Source organism: Sodiomyces alkalinus (assembly GCF_003711515.1).
Source record: "Sodiomyces alkalinus F11 unplaced genomic scaffold SODALscaffold_1, whole genome shotgun sequence".
NCBI classification, from domain to species: Eukaryota; Fungi; Ascomycota; class Sordariomycetes; order Glomerellales; family Plectosphaerellaceae; genus Sodiomyces; species Sodiomyces alkalinus.
This window is the reverse complement of record NW_021167079.1, coordinates 6,595,411-6,612,857: the sequence shown is the minus strand read 5'-3', so window position 1 is coordinate 6,612,857 and position 17,447 is coordinate 6,595,411. Positions and strand designations below refer to the sequence as shown.

The 17,447-nt window shown below is 53.8% G+C and overlaps 5 protein-coding genes across 5 annotated transcripts; 2 read left to right on the top strand and 3 right to left on the bottom strand.

The window, feature by feature from the left end:
• Positions 1-1,484: 1,484 nt before the first annotated feature.
• SODALDRAFT_336844 (meiotic coiled-coil protein) lies at positions 1,485-4,218 on the top strand (the record flags this gene model as incomplete). Its single annotated transcript, XM_028612627.1, has 4 exons — positions 1,485-1,598; positions 1,905-2,921; positions 2,994-3,620; positions 3,691-4,218. 4 exons carry the CDS (start codon positions 1,485-1,487, stop codon positions 4,216-4,218), a joined length of 2,286 nt encoding a protein of 761 aa, XP_028471331.1.
• Positions 4,219-4,845: 627 nt separating this feature from the next.
• On the bottom strand, positions 4,846-6,339 carry SODALDRAFT_327729 (hypothetical protein). The gene is made up of 3 exons (XM_028610507.1): positions 5,987-6,339; positions 5,373-5,837; positions 4,846-5,248 (listed from the first exon to the last, which is right to left on the bottom strand). The coding sequence occupies exons 1-3, from the start codon at positions 6,092-6,094 to the stop codon at positions 5,105-5,107; spliced, it is 717 nt and encodes a 238-aa protein (XP_028471330.1). The 5' UTR covers positions 6,095-6,339; the 3' UTR covers positions 4,846-5,104.
• Positions 6,340-6,749: 410 nt separating this feature from the next.
• Positions 6,750-9,068, top strand: SODALDRAFT_336832 (phosphatase; the record flags this gene model as incomplete). The annotated part of the gene is made up of 4 exons (XM_028612626.1): positions 6,750-6,836; positions 6,906-7,504; positions 7,691-8,719; positions 8,948-9,068. The coding sequence occupies 4 exons, from the start codon at positions 6,750-6,752 to the stop codon at positions 9,066-9,068; spliced, it is 1,836 nt and encodes a 611-aa protein (XP_028471329.1).
• Positions 9,069-9,900: 832 nt separating this feature from the next.
• SODALDRAFT_348221 (hypothetical protein) lies at positions 9,901-14,260 on the bottom strand (the record flags this gene model as incomplete). Its single annotated transcript, XM_028613352.1, has 2 exons — positions 9,901-13,720; positions 14,166-14,260. The coding sequence occupies 2 exons, from the start codon at positions 14,258-14,260 to the stop codon at positions 9,901-9,903; spliced, it is 3,915 nt and encodes a 1,304-aa protein (XP_028471328.1).
• Positions 14,261-14,878: 618 nt separating this feature from the next.
• SODALDRAFT_305625 (ribose-phosphate pyrophosphokinase) lies at positions 14,879-16,907 on the bottom strand (the record flags this gene model as incomplete). The annotated part of the gene is made up of 4 exons (XM_028609011.1): positions 14,879-15,255; positions 15,327-15,630; positions 15,691-15,915; positions 16,206-16,907. 4 exons carry the CDS (start codon positions 16,905-16,907, stop codon positions 15,179-15,181), a joined length of 1,308 nt encoding a protein of 435 aa, XP_028471327.1. The 3' UTR covers positions 14,879-15,178.
• Positions 16,908-17,447: the final 540 nt, after the last annotated feature.

The window sequence follows — 17,447 nt, the reverse complement described above, 5'->3', positions numbered from 1 at the left end:
GAGTACGTCAGACCTTTACCTAGACTGCTGTATGTACTTCCGTGAAGTCGAATTCCGGATGGGCATCCGCGGCGTCGTACTTCTCGGATAATGGGGGGATACCAAGTCTACCCCGAACCGAGGCAGCTTTTTATGTGTTGAGGCCTGCCATTCGCACTCGACATGATCTTGGATAGGGCACATTGTTAACCCCCTTGACTGCGACGATTTGGACGTCTGTGGCTAGGGCCCGTCTCACCACCTGGTCTACCGAGGAAATCGGCCTTATGACAAACACAGAGGACAATGCAGGGTTAATGGAAAAGAAAAGGTTGAAAAAGACAAGCCCTTTCCGTGCTTATGCTGGCACTACCTACTGAGTCCAACGGAGTCGGGTTCACGGGGCTCTGGATTCTCCGAACCTGCCTGACCGACCCACGAAAGTTCAATGTGCGCAGAGAAGCCTCCGATCATGCTCCTTGGGTTATTTATGGTCCAGTGTGATAGACACACCGTGGTCGTGTGTGCTCAGTGGTGGCTTCATTACCCCTGAGGGCTTTCCATTCCTACTCATCCACCATACACGAGGCTTCGGGCTTTTTCCTATCTCCTGCCTCGTCATCTGGGTTTCACCCTCATACAGTTATTGGGTAATTGCGTGGTACTTTCCCTGGTGATAGCCAACTGATTAGGTGGATAGGCCATGTGGTTTACCTTCCGCGTCCTCCCTCGAGAGCTTCGCGTACCTTATAGTACCTGCTTAAGCTACCTACCTTATCCTGCCGACCTTACCTTCCCAAGCAGATATACTTTTAGCGGGTGCCTGGACTAGTTACCCTGTTGTTTTCACTTTCCCTTTCACTTGATCTCTTATCCCTCCTTCTACCCTACCTTACCCCCAGCAAGATCTAACCACACCCCCCTTTCACAGGCTCCTTACGAAGGCTTCTGAGCCACAGAACGGAGTTAGCACAAGCTCTATTTACTACAAGGTCTGCAGTATTAGGATGAACATCCTTTCCGATCTTGGTTTGATCTGTTGAGCCTACTCTCGCGTGGGAGCGCTATCTACCTTACTCACCACGTACTTTTACCATTTCTTCATCTTTCACCGATTCCCCTGTACTTCCCCTGGCGGGCGCATCCCTCTATCGCCGCCTCATCTTCGGTACCTACCTGCTTTAATCTACTTCTTACCAAAGATAACTACCTTACACACGGCCACCTTCCTGGTTTTGCTTCTAGTCCCTTCCCAAGGTACCTGCGGAGATACGTTACTGACCTGAGATCTTGATTTCCCCCCAGAATCCCCCTCAAACTTCTCCTGTTCTGATCCCTCCACCATCAACCAATTTCTACGAGAACACGACCATCACGCATCCTGCTTGAGAGTACGCACTCATCACTGATCTGGGTCACTCTCGTAAGGATATCTAGATCGTGTTTCTCATCGGATATATTGGCCATCTCTCATTCCTTGAATCTCGATCGTGTTGGACGTTACAATGGCTTCGACCAACCCTGTAGGCAAAGCTAAGCCAACGACTTCGACTGGCAAGGAGCTCAAGAAGCTTCTTGACGAGAACAAGGATGCTGACCAGCCTGGAGTTTCTATCTTGGTAAGTAAGCTTTATTTCGGGTTTTCTTCTTCTTTGAAACCAAAAGTCGCCTCACTCAATTGGTGCCCATTATCTGCAAGGGTAGCAGTTCGTGTCTTCGACACCTGGGGTTGCACCGGAATTTGCCTAGTCGGATCGAGCCTTTGGTTCGTCTGCTAACCATTTCAAGGATCACTCGCGTAATGCTCCTGTCTCTGACAAAGTGTCGAACTCGGCACAGGTGGGCATTCTTCCTGTCTCCGTCCCCCCCCGATTTTTCTCCCAGGCAGCATTGATGATGTCGTGAGTATTGACTTGAGACGACAGGACAATGCAACCAAGCAAAGCCTCACAGATAAACTCCTGGCCAGGCTTTCTGAGCAGGAGGAAGCCCTCGAAAAGCAGCGCCGAGTTCTGAAGAATACCTCTGGCAACACCGGATTCTACACTGCCGCGTTCGACAACGGCCCTACTAGCAGTTCTGTCCCTGTCACTCCTGACATCGAGGACCACATCATGAGATCTCCGTCTACCAGACCCGCCAGTGCCGCCCACACGGACTCCCACCACGGACCTAGCAACGCTCAGAGTGGTCCCAGTAAAGACGCAGGCGGTTTAGATGAGGTTGCTCGTCTCAAGATGGAACTCGCCAGAGCCAAGAGCCAGATCTCCCGTCTGGACCAGGAGCTTGCCCAAACCCGCGACATCACCAAGGAGGTCCAGAATGAGCTCACTTCGAAGCCCGAACTTTCGATTGAAGGGGAATATATCCCTCGTGGCCCTGACATCCACCGTCGCGATGACTTTTGGGGCGTCTGTGACGAGGAGCATTCCGATGCCACTAACGCCATAGCTGGCGGTGCCTCCAATCGTGTAGGGGCGCCGTGGGGCAACTCTAAAGGTCCTTGGCAGGGGCTCAATATTGCGGAGCCTGTTCCCGAGCCCCTCTCGACCGCGAACAACTGGTTTGCTGGCAGTCGAGGCTTCAATCACGGATTCATGGATCCCAATGGTCCTTACTCCATGGTGGACGGGTCTCGAACGGAGTCAATGACTCCTGAATCTGACATTCTTATGCGTCCCTTTGCGGGTCGACGCACCAGCCACTTTAGTAGCCGTTACAGCTCTCCTCACCCTTATAGCGGCAGTACCTACGGGGGTTATAGTCCCGCTCCCAGTCAGTTCGATGCCATGGCCGGCCCGGCCAACGGTGGTCCCGGGAGCTTGGTGCCGTCCTGCAACGTCGGAATGAACACCTACCCCTCGTTTAACCCGCAAGCAATTGGCACGCGCCTTTCTCCTCATGCCACTGAATTTCAGACCAATGTGGGTTGGAAGGATGAGGTACGTGAGCCTATCCGAAGTGGCAGTAATTGTTCTCGGTCCAGGCAGCTGATCCCTCGTGGTTGTCAGCAGTCCACTGGAGCAGAAGGCCAGACCTACCTTCCCACGACCGAGCCCTTGAATTACCGTCGACTTCTCGACCGCAATGCCAACTGCAATTGGAAGTACATCGTGGACAAAATTGTCTGCAATAATGATCAGCAAGCCTCCATCTTCTTACAGCAGAAGCTCAAGGTTGGTACTTCGGAACAGAAGTATGATATCGTCGAGGCTATCATTGCCCAGGCCTATCCCTTGATGGTCAACCGTTTCGGAAACTTCCTCGTCCAGCGCTGCTTCGAACATGGCACTCCAGAGCAGGTCGTCAAGATCGCTGAGGCCATTCGTGGCAACACGCTCAATCTCTCCATGGACCCCTTTGGGTGCCACGTTGTTCAGAAAGCCTTCGATTCTGTTCCCGAAGACTACAAGGCCATCATGGTTCATGAACTTCTGCGTCGCATCCCCGAGACGGTCATTCACCGATATGCCTGTCATGTTTGGCAGAAGTTGTTCGAGCTGCGATGGTCTAAGTCGCCTCCGCAAATCATGAAATATGTCAACGAAGCTCTTCGCGGAATGTGGCATGAGGTAGCCCTTGGAGAAACCGGAAGTCTTGTGGTCCAAAACATTTTTGAGAATTGCCTGGAAGAGGACAAGGTGAGCTTCTGGGAAACTTTGCGATCCCCCCCAGGCCATTGAGAGTCATTTTCTAACAAGAGAACTGCAGCGGCCTTGCATTGAAGAGGTCCTTGCCAACATAGACATTGTTGCTCACGGTCAGTTTGGAAACTGGTGCATCCAGCATATCTGCGAGCATGGAGCTCCTGCCGACCGCGGCCGTGCGGTGGACCATGTCATTCGATATGCTGCCGAGTATAGCACCGACCAGTTCGCCTCCAAGGTGGTCGAGAAGTGCCTCAAAATCGGAGGTACCGAGTTCCTTACCCGCTACCTCGACCGGGTGTGCGAGGGACGCCGAGACCGCCCCCGAATCCCGCTCATCGACATTGCCAGCGACCAGTACGGTAATTATCTGATTCAGTACATTCTCACCCACGCCAGTCCTCAGCACCGCGAGATCGTTGCTGCCCATATTCGGAAGCACATGGTTTCCCTACGTGGCTCCAAGTTTGGCTCGCGCGTCGGCATGCTCTGCACCAACCCAGCTGTGACAACACGTCCCGGCCCGGGTGTTGGACCTGCCATACCTCGCATGGGCGGAGGTAACCGTGGATTCGGGAACCCTTATCGCTGAAGCTCTTAGGAACATCTTAATTTGCCATGGTTCTCGTATCGAGTTGCTTCTTCACTCTCTGGGAACTTCTGTATCAGTCTCGGATATTTTTGTTCCTTACTAGGCCAGCATTGCATCATCCTCCCTTGTTCGTTCTCACTACCGTCTAGCCTGATTTCTCCCGGATTCTCATCACACTGCTCAGCACAGCATGGCGACTTATATGTACCTTTTGGCAACATTATCTGTTGCAGCTACTACTAGATTCAGTTGTCATCGTACACTCGGCCAGCTACTGCCGGCCAAGTGCTTTGGACAGATTATGGTTACGGATGGATTTTGCAATACGTGAGGGTAGCGCAGTGCGGGCCTCGGAATCTCGTTCAGGGGATATTGGAGTTCGCGGCATTTTCTTTTTACCTTTTCGACATGTTGCTCATCGCCCATTCCTACTTGGCCGGTGTAAGCATCGAGAATATGGTACCTGTACGGGAACTTGGCCCCCTTGGCTCACAGAAAAGGAGACGAAGGGGCCTCGCCCAGGAGAAGAGACTTAGTGAGCGGAAGATGGCTGCTAGGCACACAGAGGACAAGAAATATTGTACAAGTAGAATTCTGCGATGTCTCAGGACATTACTATGCCGTGGTCTCGACAAGACAGTTCAGTATACACGGCACACCTCATACAAATATAGCTTTTATCAAGTAATATCAACTCATGCAGAAAACAATTGTACAAGTCCGCGTATGCGCCCAAGGTGCAATAATATGATTGTGAAGTGGCTTGTTTAGAATGATTAGACGTCTGCGCTAAGAGCGAGCCACAGACAACAAGGCTTCGTGTGATCGACTGCGGAGTTCCGCATAACGAATAATGAGCTTAGATCTGTCGACCTCTTCTGTATGGTTACCCGCCAGTTGCTGTCGTCTTCTCATCTTCGAGAGACGGGAAACTGGAATCAAGAGCAGAAATAGGTGACTCGGCCACTGCTGGTATGGCTTTCTCCCATGGCTTCTTAGGCGCGGCCCGTGTTCCGACAGGTTTTACAGTCTACATGAACAAGTCAATGAGCACGGCAGTCAGGGGTAGGAATGTCCCACGAAGGAAGAAAAGAGACTCTCTTCAGGCCTCTAAGCGGCCACCAAGACAAGAGCAAGGAGCAAGCAAGACTTACCGGATCTCTGATGACGGTGTCAGGAATTTCACGGATTCCCGGGATGGTCTCCCCTCTCTGCAGCCTCTGAAGCATCTCGGCGAATCCCATGGGGTAGGCGGGTTTGTCGCCGTCGGCGCCGGGATGGGTTGGCGGGTTTTGCTTCTCGACGTAGAGTTCGGCCTTTGGGGCGGAGGCTTGCCATGCTGGGACGTCATCGGTGCTTTCCGTGCTTTCCCCGGCGGAGATGGGAGCAGAAGCAGCAGCAGCAGCAGCAGTGGACCTGATGGAACCGTAGCTTTCCGGGATGACGTCCGGAGGGGTGTGGTCCGGATGCCGGGCGAGCCAGTCTTTGTAGTTTGCAAAATCGATGGTGACGCCGACTCGTTGGGTGTAGTAGAATATGCGGGCGTGCAGGGCGAGCTCACTGGGGTCCCCTCGCGGATTGGGGGAGTTGGGATCGCCTAGGATGGCATATAGACCGGACTGGAGAGGGGAGAGCTCTCTGTTAACCGCACTGAGATGGGATTGTAAAGCAGTATATGAATGTCGGGGGTACGAGAGGACTAGCATGTGAAAGGGGTCGGAACTTTGGGGTTGATGAACGGCGGGAGATGCAATAGAGAAGCCATTACCATGAAAGTCTTGTCCTTAGTCCATGGATACGAGTCGAAAGCTTGGTACATGCCGTCCTGGTCTTGAATGGCGCGAATGCGCTCTGCGCCGGGCATTGGCTGGGTCATGATGGGTTCTGGTCGTCAAAGAAAGAGAAGGGGGTTGAGTGTGACAGCTCGAGAAGGGAGAGATAAGCCGAGGTATGTCAAGGACTCGAGTAAGGTAAATCAGGTATCTATGCGCGGATTTGGCTTCGCCTTTCCTTCAAATGCATGGGGATGAGCAGATGTGATGACTTGAGCCTCGGGTGATGCAAAATAAGTTAAGTTCCTTTGAATGTACGAGTATATAATACAAAACAAAACACTTGAAGTACGGCCCAAGGTATTAAATGTTGTATGTACCTTAGTAAAGGTTACCTTAGGTATACCAGGCAATGAACTTGTGAGGTCAATTCCGGGGATCGCTGGTGGAGTGAGGGGCGACTGATAAGATAAGACGAGGTGTATTCGGTTAACACGGAATTGTCTTTTGTGTACTTTATTTCGACACATGCATTATTCCTTTGCGATTATCCGTCTTGGACACATGCAACAAACCCCCTGTCACAACGCGATGCGGGAGAACGGGTCACGGTCAAGGATCGGTATTCGTCTAGACCGCATCTCGTCCTTCCGCATCCCCAAATTGGCCATCCTCTCTCACTCTCCCTCTCTCTCCACATCGTGTCATCAATTCTTCTTTTATTTACAAAATTTCAGAGGCCGGTCATCTTCGATGCAGATGCATCGAGCAGCGATACGGGCGCTCCGTGCAACCCACCGAAGTACGGCGCGAGGGCTGTCTCATGGTCGCAGTGCCGGACGCAACGTCTTGACCCAACTCAACTCGAAGCGAGCTGGAACGCAGAGCAGCTCACTCTTCCCAGCGGCAACCCAGCAGCGGTGTCTGTCGCAGTCCAGTCCCAGTTCCCAACCTCAGTCTTCCCCGACATCACCTTACTCCGCCCAGGAAATCCATTCCGAACTGCCTCAACCTCCCCTCCAGTCCTCCATGTATTTCCGACGCGTCTCCGTCGCCCTGGTCTCGGGGTTGGTCGGTTATGGCGCCTGGTACAGCTACAACGGCACCTCCGCCGATCACGGCCAGCCATTGTCACGGGGTTTCACGACGACCAGCACAATAGACCACTCTGCGGAGCCCACGCGCCACGTCTTGGTCATCGGCGCCGACGAGCTACACAAGGCGACGGTCGTCGGTGACGGACCAATCTCCAAGATGACAAACCACGATGGCAGGAGAGTTCTCGAGATAATAAATCCAGAACAGGCTACCGAGGTGTTGCGCAAGTCCGAGGAATCGTACCTGGTCAACCGCGGTCAGGGAGTCGTGCGGTATGATTTGGTCCAGCTGCCGAGTAACAACCCCATCGAGGATGATCACGACGAGAAGATTGTTGAGGTGCCGAGCCGCATGGAAGGCGCGTCGAATGCGGAAAGCAGTGACTGGATGTTTTGGGGCGTGTTCGACGGTCATGCGTACGTATTTCCCTCCCCGGCCCCCTGGCCCCGGGCCCCGTTCTTTTTTTCTTCTTCTTTTTTTCTTTTGTTCTTTTTCCCCCTTCTCCCTCTCCCCTCGGGCTATCATTAATGCCCGGGTCGCCAGACTCTGCTTTCTGTTATCTATTAAAAGTTCCCGCCCGTGCTAACGAAAGAGGACCTCAGTGGATGGACCACCTCTGCCAAGCTTCGTCAGACCCTGATCAGCGTCGTGGCCAACCAACTCAACGAAACCTACAAGGCAGCCCCTGGCATGTCTCCCGCAGCTGAGGCCATCGACAAGGCCATCAAGGCCGGCTTCACCAAGCTCGACGACGAGATTGTACATCAGAGCGTCGAGAAGGTCCTGAAATCCGGCTCCAAGACACTGGCCGCAGAGCTGCTCCAGCCGGCCCTGTCGGGCTCATGCGCTCTTCTCTCCTTCTACGACAGCCGATCCAAGCTCCTCCGCGTGGCATGCACCGGCGACTCGCGTGCTGTGCTCGGCCGCCGATCCGAGTCCGGCAAGTGGACCGCCACCGCTCTCTCCGTGGACCAGACCGGAAGCAATCCGGACGAAGTCGCGCGGATGCGGAAGCGCCATCCCGGTGAGGACGAGGTCATCAAACACGGCCGCGTCCTCGGCGGCCTGGAACCCACGCGTGCCTTCGGCGACGCCACCTATAAATGGAGCCGCGACATCTCGACCCGTCTGCGCAACGCCTTCTTCGGGCGGACCCCGTCTCCCCGCCTGAAGACCCCTCCCTACGTCACGGCCGAACCTGTCGTGACAACTACCAAGATCGAGCCGGAAAACGGCGACTTCCTCGTCATGGCCAGCGACGGCCTCTGGGAGATGCTGACGAACGAGGAGGTCGTCGGCCTCGTCGGCAAGTGGATAGAGACCCATGGAATCAGCGGCAGCGGTTCGGGCAGCTCCGGCCCGTCGAACATGGAGTCGGTCTGGGCCAAGATCTTCGGCTCGTCGAAGCAGGCGCAGCTTCCGATCGAGCAGGGCGGCGACAACGCTGCCGATGGGCAGAAGACGCCCATTCGGGTGCAGCAGTGGGGCCTCTCACCCGACGCCTCCGGCAGGTTCGTCGTCAAGGACGAGAACGTAGCTACGCATCTCGTGCGGAACGCTCTCGGCGGCAAGAATGAGGAGCAGGTCTGCTCCCTCCTAACGCTTCCCGCTCCGTTTTCCCGCAGATATCGGTATGTTTATTTCCCCCTTGCTTCGCCATGCCTCCACATGAGCCATGTACTTTCTCTCGATCGCCCTCCTGCAGTATGATGATATCAAGGGATCCTACGCCACATGGCAATGAGGTCAATTTTTTTTATAATACCAATTGTTCCTACTGAACTGCATTTTTTTTCGCTGGTTTTTTCTTTTTTTCTTTTACAGCGTGCCTGGATTTCGCTGACAACTATGGCAAATAGGGACGACCTGACAGTTCAGGTCATCTTCTTCGGCAATAGCATCAAGACGGGCAACGGCGAGGTGGTCCCCAATGTGGAGGCCATGGCTCCTCTGTCTCAGCCCGCCAAAGCTAAGCTCTAAATGCCGGACTGCAAACATGATGAGGCCTTCGGCCCCTTCTCCATAATGGTACAGCATCTGTTTTGATTATCCGTAACAAAAGTGACGGAAAAGAGCCGATACAAAGCGAGGCATAGAGAGCGATAAGGAGGGCGTCCGAAGACGGAAGCGTCAAATGGTTTTCTTACCTGCTTTCTGGGCTGATTATCGTCGATATTTTCGGCTCTTGAAACTGGCTGTCGCAGCTACTGAATGAACTTCCAGAGACTTAATAGATACCCTGGTTTGCTTTTCTTTCTTTTTCCCTTTCCCCCCTTTTTAAAAAAAAATCAACGAATTGGCATTTACTGTGCTGCCTGTGCAGCACACATGGCTGTCCTTCGAAGACTTGGTGAAATAAAAGATGGGACACGTGACGAATCTCACTGCGACGCAGGACTATGATGGGCTGATCCAAGGTAATTATTACTTCGCTTTGCGGGCTTCTTCCCCTACATCCAGTCTTCTGATGTCTGACCTATTCCCTTCTACGGATCGATGGAACCAGAGGGCGTCTCGATCGTGACTGAACTACCGAGTTAGAACATCTGCCATCGCGGCTCAACCCAAACTTGTGACGTCTCTTCCTCTGTCACTTTCCTTGATCATATCTTGATAACTGGTCTCTGAGACGTTATTCTCTATTCCCTTTTTGGCGGTAATGAAGAGGCAAAGAAAAAGAAGAAAAAAGGGAAGAAAACCCCCCCGAAAAGAAAAATAGAGGGTCGGGACGAGGAAAACGCCGTCCGACTCCGCGCTGTGCCACCTTTTAGGGCAAACAAACAATATCAGGAATCAAAAACGCTGCATTTCCTCACTGGGCAAAATTAGAAATCGTTTGCTCAAAATCAGGGGGCATGCTCCATCCATGCGTCCGTGTTGCCCGTCTGTAGGCTTCGATCGCCTCATGAATGCCATAGCTTTCCAGATCGCCGCCGGCATTTCGCAGATTGTGGTCCAAACGAGCTGGCCGAGGATCCGTGCTCTCGAGAGCCATGCGAACCTGGAGCAACACGCTCTCCATGCTGAGAACCGGGGACCAACCGGAAGTCGTGAGAAGTTCCATGCAGATAGCACCACCGGCCGTGACGTGACCTCCGCCCCCTACCGCGAACGGTAGGAATCGCGGCTGGATTACGCGCACGAAAGGGGGTGAGAGGGGAAACTCTGGACCGAACCGCATCTCCAAGACGATGCTGTGGACGCCTTGTCTATGCATCTCCTTTCCCAGTGGCAAAGAACGGTCGAAGGTGTGCAACTCGACAATCCAATGGAACAGGTTGTCCATTATCCCGAAGTCCATATACCAGCCGAGTTCGTGGGCAGGGGCAGGAGTAGAGGTCTGTATCTTCTGCAGGTTCCGAATCTCCTGGGCCAGCACCTTCCGTCCCCGACCAGCTGCCCACGTCGGGGACGGTAGTCTGGGGAGCGAAGAATACTCAACTTGGCCAGGACGCCACAGTTGGGTCACGGCTTGGTGCGGGTGGACAGACAATGTTGACGTCGGCTTAGGGCAGTCTTTCCCCCTCTCTTCCCCGGCACCCGTGAGCAGATGGAAATCATCTTGGTCGCCTTCACTTTGGATTTCGGACCTGATACTAGGTTTGAGTTGAGGTCGTGCCGAGTCGGGGATTTGGGTATCCGGGGGAGGTGCTCGGCGAGATTGCCGTCGTGACTCCGGGATCGCAGCCCGTGGAATGCGGACCTGCTTCTTATCGTTTGGGCCGCGGACCAAATACAAAGGGTCCTGGTAGAGGACGGCGGTGGCTGCTGCTGCTTTAGACGTTTGTTTCGGGGTGTGTGAAGACCTCGATGCGTCCCCCTGCACGAGGAGGTAGCGGCACTGGATCCAGTCGATGTGCTGAACGACGTAGTAAGGATCCTTACAGGTGAAGTCCTCTACCTTATTCACAATCTCACAGAGACTGATGGCGGTTCTGACGCCGAGGAGCGAGTGGGGCCAAACATGACCCAACGCGCCACCTGCATAACCCAAGCTGGTGATCATGCTGGAGCTGAAATAGACGCCATCTCCGTACGAACGGCCATGGGAAACCCGGTCAAACTTTAGCCCCTCTCGGATGATGCTGTGCCAGTTTCCTAGCGGACTCCCGTGCCAGGCGACAATGGTGGGGGCATCCTTGTGGGCTGAATGAGCCTCTATCGCCTGGTGGAATCGTTTGTCCTGCTCGGGAGAGCTCTGGGCAAAGCGAAATTGCATCCAATTCCGATTTAAGCCGGAAAGCTTCTCGTGCGCTCTGTCGTTAAGACTGGCGCTGGCCATGCTTGGTTCACCATCCTCAATCTGGATAGTCCGACAATCAGTATCCAACAGAAAGGACCGGTTAGAGGCGACGATCCATCTCAATAATTTCAATGCAGGCTTAGAGAGAAGACCAAAACCGTCCTTGTTCGAAGCTTTCTTGTCGGAAAACTGCATTGCCATGAGCCTAACGTCGGGGGTGGTCTGGAGTAGCATCATCAGAGCTCGTCTCTGCTGCTCCTGCGAAAGGTCCTCCAAGTCACAACTGTAGGGATACAGGTCCGCAGTCAGTTCGTCTTTCGGAAGTCCTAGGCTCCTCTCCGCTGTAATGGGATAGCAGTCTGCCGGAAGCCTGTTGGTATGGAAGAAGCACTCAAACTGCACGACGCCCGTGTCATTGTATTGCGACTGAACACGACAGTGGAAAAGTCCTCCCACGGCAGGTGTCTTAGCTGGGTCGCTAACTTGCGCACGTGGAGCCAGCACAAACACATCGCCACGGTGCAGGCGTGGGCGCGGGGGTGTAGGGCACTCATCCTGGGAGTCAGACAGCCACAGTCGGCCGGAGAGCAATTCAGCACGAACTTCAGTTGGTTTGCCATTGGCGCCCTCCTTGCTCGTGACCCCCGATGGCGCGGTGGAGCCCACACCAAACGGGTATCCTTTCAGGGACCCTTGGCCGAAAAGGGGTCCGGGAAGTCGTACTTCCAATTCCGGTCCCAGAGAGGGAACCCGCAGGCCGAGACCCCTGGGGTATTCAGGCAGCTGCCCGGATTCCAGGGCGGCGAAGAAAAGGCTGATGAGAAGGTCAACAACGTATGGCTGATGCAGAAGCTCTTGTTCTATGTCTGCGCCGAGCCCGAGCGCCATGTACTGGTACAGGCACAGTGGTTCGTCGCAGACGTATGGCTTGATCGCAGGCGACCCGTCGTTGTTCAGACTGCGATGACAGGTCATGCAATACTGGGTGGCCCTAGAGAAGTAGCGCAGAGCAAACTGCATGGCAATGAGGGGCAAGCTGCGTCGACCGGGCTCCTCCAATAGATTATCGCAGTTGAGTGAGGCGAAGTCTGTCTCCAAGACGACACGTTCGCCGTCGCGCGAGGGGACTTTTTCTCTCGGCGTATCATAAGCCCTCTCGCGCTCCAGCTGCGGTAGCTTGGCCAGTTCGTCCAGCTCTTGTTTTGCGCTGTCCCAAGACAGACCGCACTTCAGGCGAAGGTGGAGAAGGCTTTCAAACTCCGCCTTCATCCACATGTCCAGCGAGTTCGAGATGTGCAGGGGACGAAACTGCCCGTCGGAGTCGTGGTCCTTGACGGGAGGGGGAATGCCGAACTCCGGGGTCCCGCAGTCGGTGAAGACTGCGGTCGCCGACGCAAAAGATGGCTTGAACTTGTCGCAGGCGCCAAAGCGAAACTCCGTGCCGCGAGATGGTCCAAGTGAATTGGTCTTGATAAGACAGAGGTTCCGGTAACGAGATGCATATTTGCATAACAGGACCAGATACTGCTTCGGATTGACCCCCCAGGCGGTCAACGTGTCTTCCGGAAGGCCCATTTTGCTCACTGGCACGGAGAGAGAGAATATGCCGCCAGAGCGTTGCTCTGTCAGAACGCCGATGCTTACACCCGCCTCTTTCGCCCGGCGTAGGTCAGAAATCAGGGTGGGCGAGCTTGGAACGGCGGGCCTGCCGGGGGGGTGCTGTTCGGTCGTTTCTGTTTTTGGCTTGGGGTCGAACTCGAGGGTGTAGTCGTCGTCGAAATCGTCCAAATGCGATCCAAGAAAGCCTTCGTCGTAGTCGTCGTCATCAAAATCATCAAAATCATCATTGTCGTCGTTGTCATCGTTGTCGTCGTTGTCATCGTTGTCGTCGTTGTCATCGTTGTCGTCGTTGTCATCGTTGTCGTCGTTGTCATCGTTGTCGTCGTAATCGTTCTGCAGGGCAATGCCGGTGTCGCCATCTGAGTCTTCGAGCGTGTCAGCCATCTCCGCAGCGTGAGTGTGGTGTTCATGGTTCAGTTCAGGGTCGAACGCACTAGACGCGAAAGTTGTCTTGAGCTTCGCAGACAGAATTCGCAAAGCTTCTGCAACTGACTTGTTCGGAGCGGTGCCCGAGAAAGAGTGCAGAGCTTTCGTCACCGATGGTGGCACATCATCGGAGTCCGTATATGCCAAGAAGCCATGCTGGTTCGGGTAGGTGTCCACGTAGATGGTAAGCATCCGAATAGGAATCGAGATTTCAGCAAAATGGTGAGTAAAGACGAAGCAGAGCTGGCCGTCGTCATCTCCTCTCTTCACGTCGGAAATATTGTCGATGGCCGTGTCTGCAGCGGCTTCTACGTCTCCGTTGAACTTGCTGCGCGTCATGGCTCTGGGGGCGTATGTCAACTGTCAACTGTCAACTGCGTAAAAGGTAGGTATGTATGCTCCTGCCTGTCTGTAGTCAAACCCCAGGGAAGGATCAGTATAGCACAGAGCCCAGAGAACTGGTGGGGAAAAAAGAAATATCAAGTGATCAAGACACGCCGGGGCAAAGAAGGGGAGAGGAAAGGAGGGAAGTCAACAGTTCCCAATTCAATACCTGACCGAGTACCATAAATAACGATTTCCTTGCCCCTCCTCACCATTGCTGCCTACCTTCCCTTGCCTTACCTTAGGTCAGAGCCGAGTAATGAGCCGCAATGTCCTGCCACACGTGGCAAGGTACGTAAGGTTGCCTAGCGCTCAGTCAACTGTCAGTCAGAATATGTAAGGTAAGGTACCTTACTTGGAAGGATGATGTTATACTTAAGGTGTGCTTATTGTCCGTACCTTACACATTCGTTGTAACCACAGTATGGTAGTGCTCAGTAGAAGAGCCGCAGGCAGGCACTATCACGAGCCACCATGAAAAAGCCACCAAGCAGGCCATTTGTCCTCCACATGGACTTTGGTCACGGAGTATATTTCTAGTACCCTTAGGCACAGCATAGTAAGGTGCGGAGTAGATCCCTAATATGTAAGTAGAACGTTGTTTGTTCACAAAAGAGTAGAAGCAACCAGACACCTTTACTGCCTTATGCAACCCCGCACACCTGTCGAGGTCCTCATCGAGGTCAACCTGGAAGTCGGTCACCCAAGGGGCATTGTCGAAACATCCCTATATAGGGTGTGCTTAGCTTAAGCGCTGCTGTGGCCCAGAGGACCAAGCCATCGAAATCCACTATACTTCCTCCCTCGGACTCCCTCCACGCTGTTTCGGATCCTTTACAACGTCGCCATGGGGATAGCAAAGACGTGTTTATCCCCCGTAGCCGAGTCTTGAGGGCCAAGGTACGCATAAGCCGTCATTGACGGACGGGCCACTGGTTCCCTCGAGACTGGGAGTCAATGACTAGGCACGGTACTTGGGGACCCCCGACCGTGAGCTCAGGCATTTTCATGGTAATATGATGCAGATGTGTGTATCCCACAGCATACCCCGCCAAAAAGGAAGAGAAGGGAAGGGAAGGGAAGGCAGGGGAAAAAAAAAAAAAGGGGGGGGGCGGGGGGGGGGGGCACACAGAAAGGACGAAGAGAGAGACAAAAACAGTCAAAGCAATTCTCCCACGTATTTGTTGTGGGAGCTCGTCCTCGGATGAGCGCATGCGCAGACCCAATTCCCTGCCCGAATAACGCCTGCCTAAGGTAGGGATCAACCACGACGTGGTGGTGCCAACGCGTAACCGTTGACTTAATTTGACCCTACAAAGGAGCCATCCCATAATACTACTCCTTCGATCCTGGAATATCAAACGCCGGTTCGTCTAGCTCTAGATGGTCGTTTTTTTGTTTCACGGTTTGGACCTCCTTAGTTGAACTGGAAAAGTACGCTGATGGACTCTCCGTGGTGCACGCGTCGGATGGCCTCTGCGAACACGGGGGATACTGGAACAACAAAAGAGCATTGTTTAGCGCTTGAGCACGACACTGTCTGACATCGTCTGCGCCTCGCTTACCGTCCAAGGTCACAAGCTTGGTACACAGCCGCTTGTGCTCGAGTTGCGGCACCGTGTTGGTCACGATCAACTTGTCGATGGCTGACGCATTGATGCGAGGAATGGCATCGCCGCTGAGGATGCCGTGGGTAACCAGGGCGTAAATGGCCGTCGCACCCTCCTTCTTCAGTAGCTTCGCCGCTCGAGTGATGGTGTTGCCGGTGTCAATCAGATCGTCGATGAGGATACATACCCGGTCCCTGACGTCTCCCACCAGCATCATGCTGGCATTGCGCATCTCGCTGTACTTGGTGGGACGGCGTTCCTTTAAAGACAATGTCAACCGTCCGCCTCGGGACTTTTTAGGTTGATTGTTGCATCATACCTTGTGGATGAGGGCAAAATCCATGTCGAGCTCGTCGGCTACAGCAGTTGCCCGTTTGGCACCTCCTGCATCGGGGCTGATCACAACAGCCTCCTTGTAGTTGGGGATATGCTGTTGAATGTACCTCTTCAAAAGGGGCTTCCCGTAGAGGTTATCTACCGGGACGTCGAAGAAGCCCTGATATTGAGGATCATGCAGGTCCATCCTACATTCGGTTAGTACATGCTGCCCCCAGAATCCCGTGCGGGTCCAGCCAAATCAGGGTTGGGAGATGGGACCCATTTCAGAGACGCTGAAGAGCTAGGCGGTCGAAGTGACGATCACGATCATAGGAGGTCGGGACGTTACTCACGTAATCTGTTCGGGTCGTTAGTTGGAAAGAAGAAGAAAAATTGGAAAAAAAAGGAAAAGGAAAAGGAACGGCACAACACAAAAGCCATGAGCACCAAAGTGCTAAAACATGTTGAGACAAGGCATATGCTTCCATGCAACGCGGGCTAACAGGCACTCACCACATGATCAGCGCCTGCACAGGTCAAAAGGTCTGCCACTAGGGTACCAGCCTGGGCGACCCATTGCTTGTAACCCGGCTTCGACTTGAAATTGGCGAGGAGGCTGTGATTCTGGTAGTCATGTGTGGTGTAGTTGAATGCAGATGAGCCAGAGGGCGCGTTACGGCGCTCAGCCCCTGACGGGGTCTGAGGCCCGTCAGCCTTGTTACAGGTTGTGCCATTAACGCCGTTCTCCGCGAGCTTGGTCCTAGCAAGCTTTGTATCCAACCCGTTGATGTCGGGGCCAAGAGATTGGGTCCTCGTAATCCCTGGGTGAGGCGTACCCGGGACGCTTTCAAAGGTGTAACCATTCTTAGTCGGGTGGCTTGCCTTCGATAGAGGCGCGCCAGCTTTCTTGTAGGGAACGTCGGGCTGTCGCGAGTAGGGGAACAAGGGCATGACGGCGGTGACCCTCTTAGCGGAACCGGTCTTGCAGGCGGACACCATGATACAAAGGTCGATGAAGCCATCGTTGACCGAGTCGGCGGCAGATTGTATGATATATACGTCCTTGCCTCGCACGGAGTCTTTGATCTCGCACCGACTCTCGCCAGAGGAGAATTTTGTGAGGATACGCTCGCCCGGAGCTATGCCGAGGTTGTTGCAAACATTATCAACGAGCTCCGGGTGGGAGTTCCCACCGAGGATGACAATGTTCCGAACCATTGCGACCAAGGATGGTGAACAGGACCCTTAGCTTGTAATGAACTGGCTTGAGCCTGTAGAATTATTGGTAGGAGCGGAACGAGATATTGCTGCAATCGACTCGATGTTGAATGACTCGTGGACCCAGTAAAGGTTTTTGGGGGACCTTAAACTCGCCGGTTCGGTTGAAGGAATTTCGTCCTGTATAAAGTAGTCGTGTACGAGCCAACTCGGGCCTCGAAAAAGGAGTCGGCAACGGGGTAGCGTTGGGTAAGATCTCCGGGAGACGTGACTGAGGAAAAAAAAAAATGGTCGTGATTCTGTGGACAACCGGGGTCTCGACCTAGGCGACGTCACCGCGTATGCGTAGGAAGTCAATGCCGAGAATCGGTGCGGGACGGAGGGGGGAAGAGAGACTGGAAAGCGATTGCCTGTGCCTGTTGAAGTCGACAAGCTTGTTTGGTCAGGGCTAAAGAGGCAGCATGTTGGGAGGTGGAAAGAAAGATGGTAGTGATTAATGGGCGAAGATGTTGCGGGGCAAACTATGTACAAGAAGGGGGC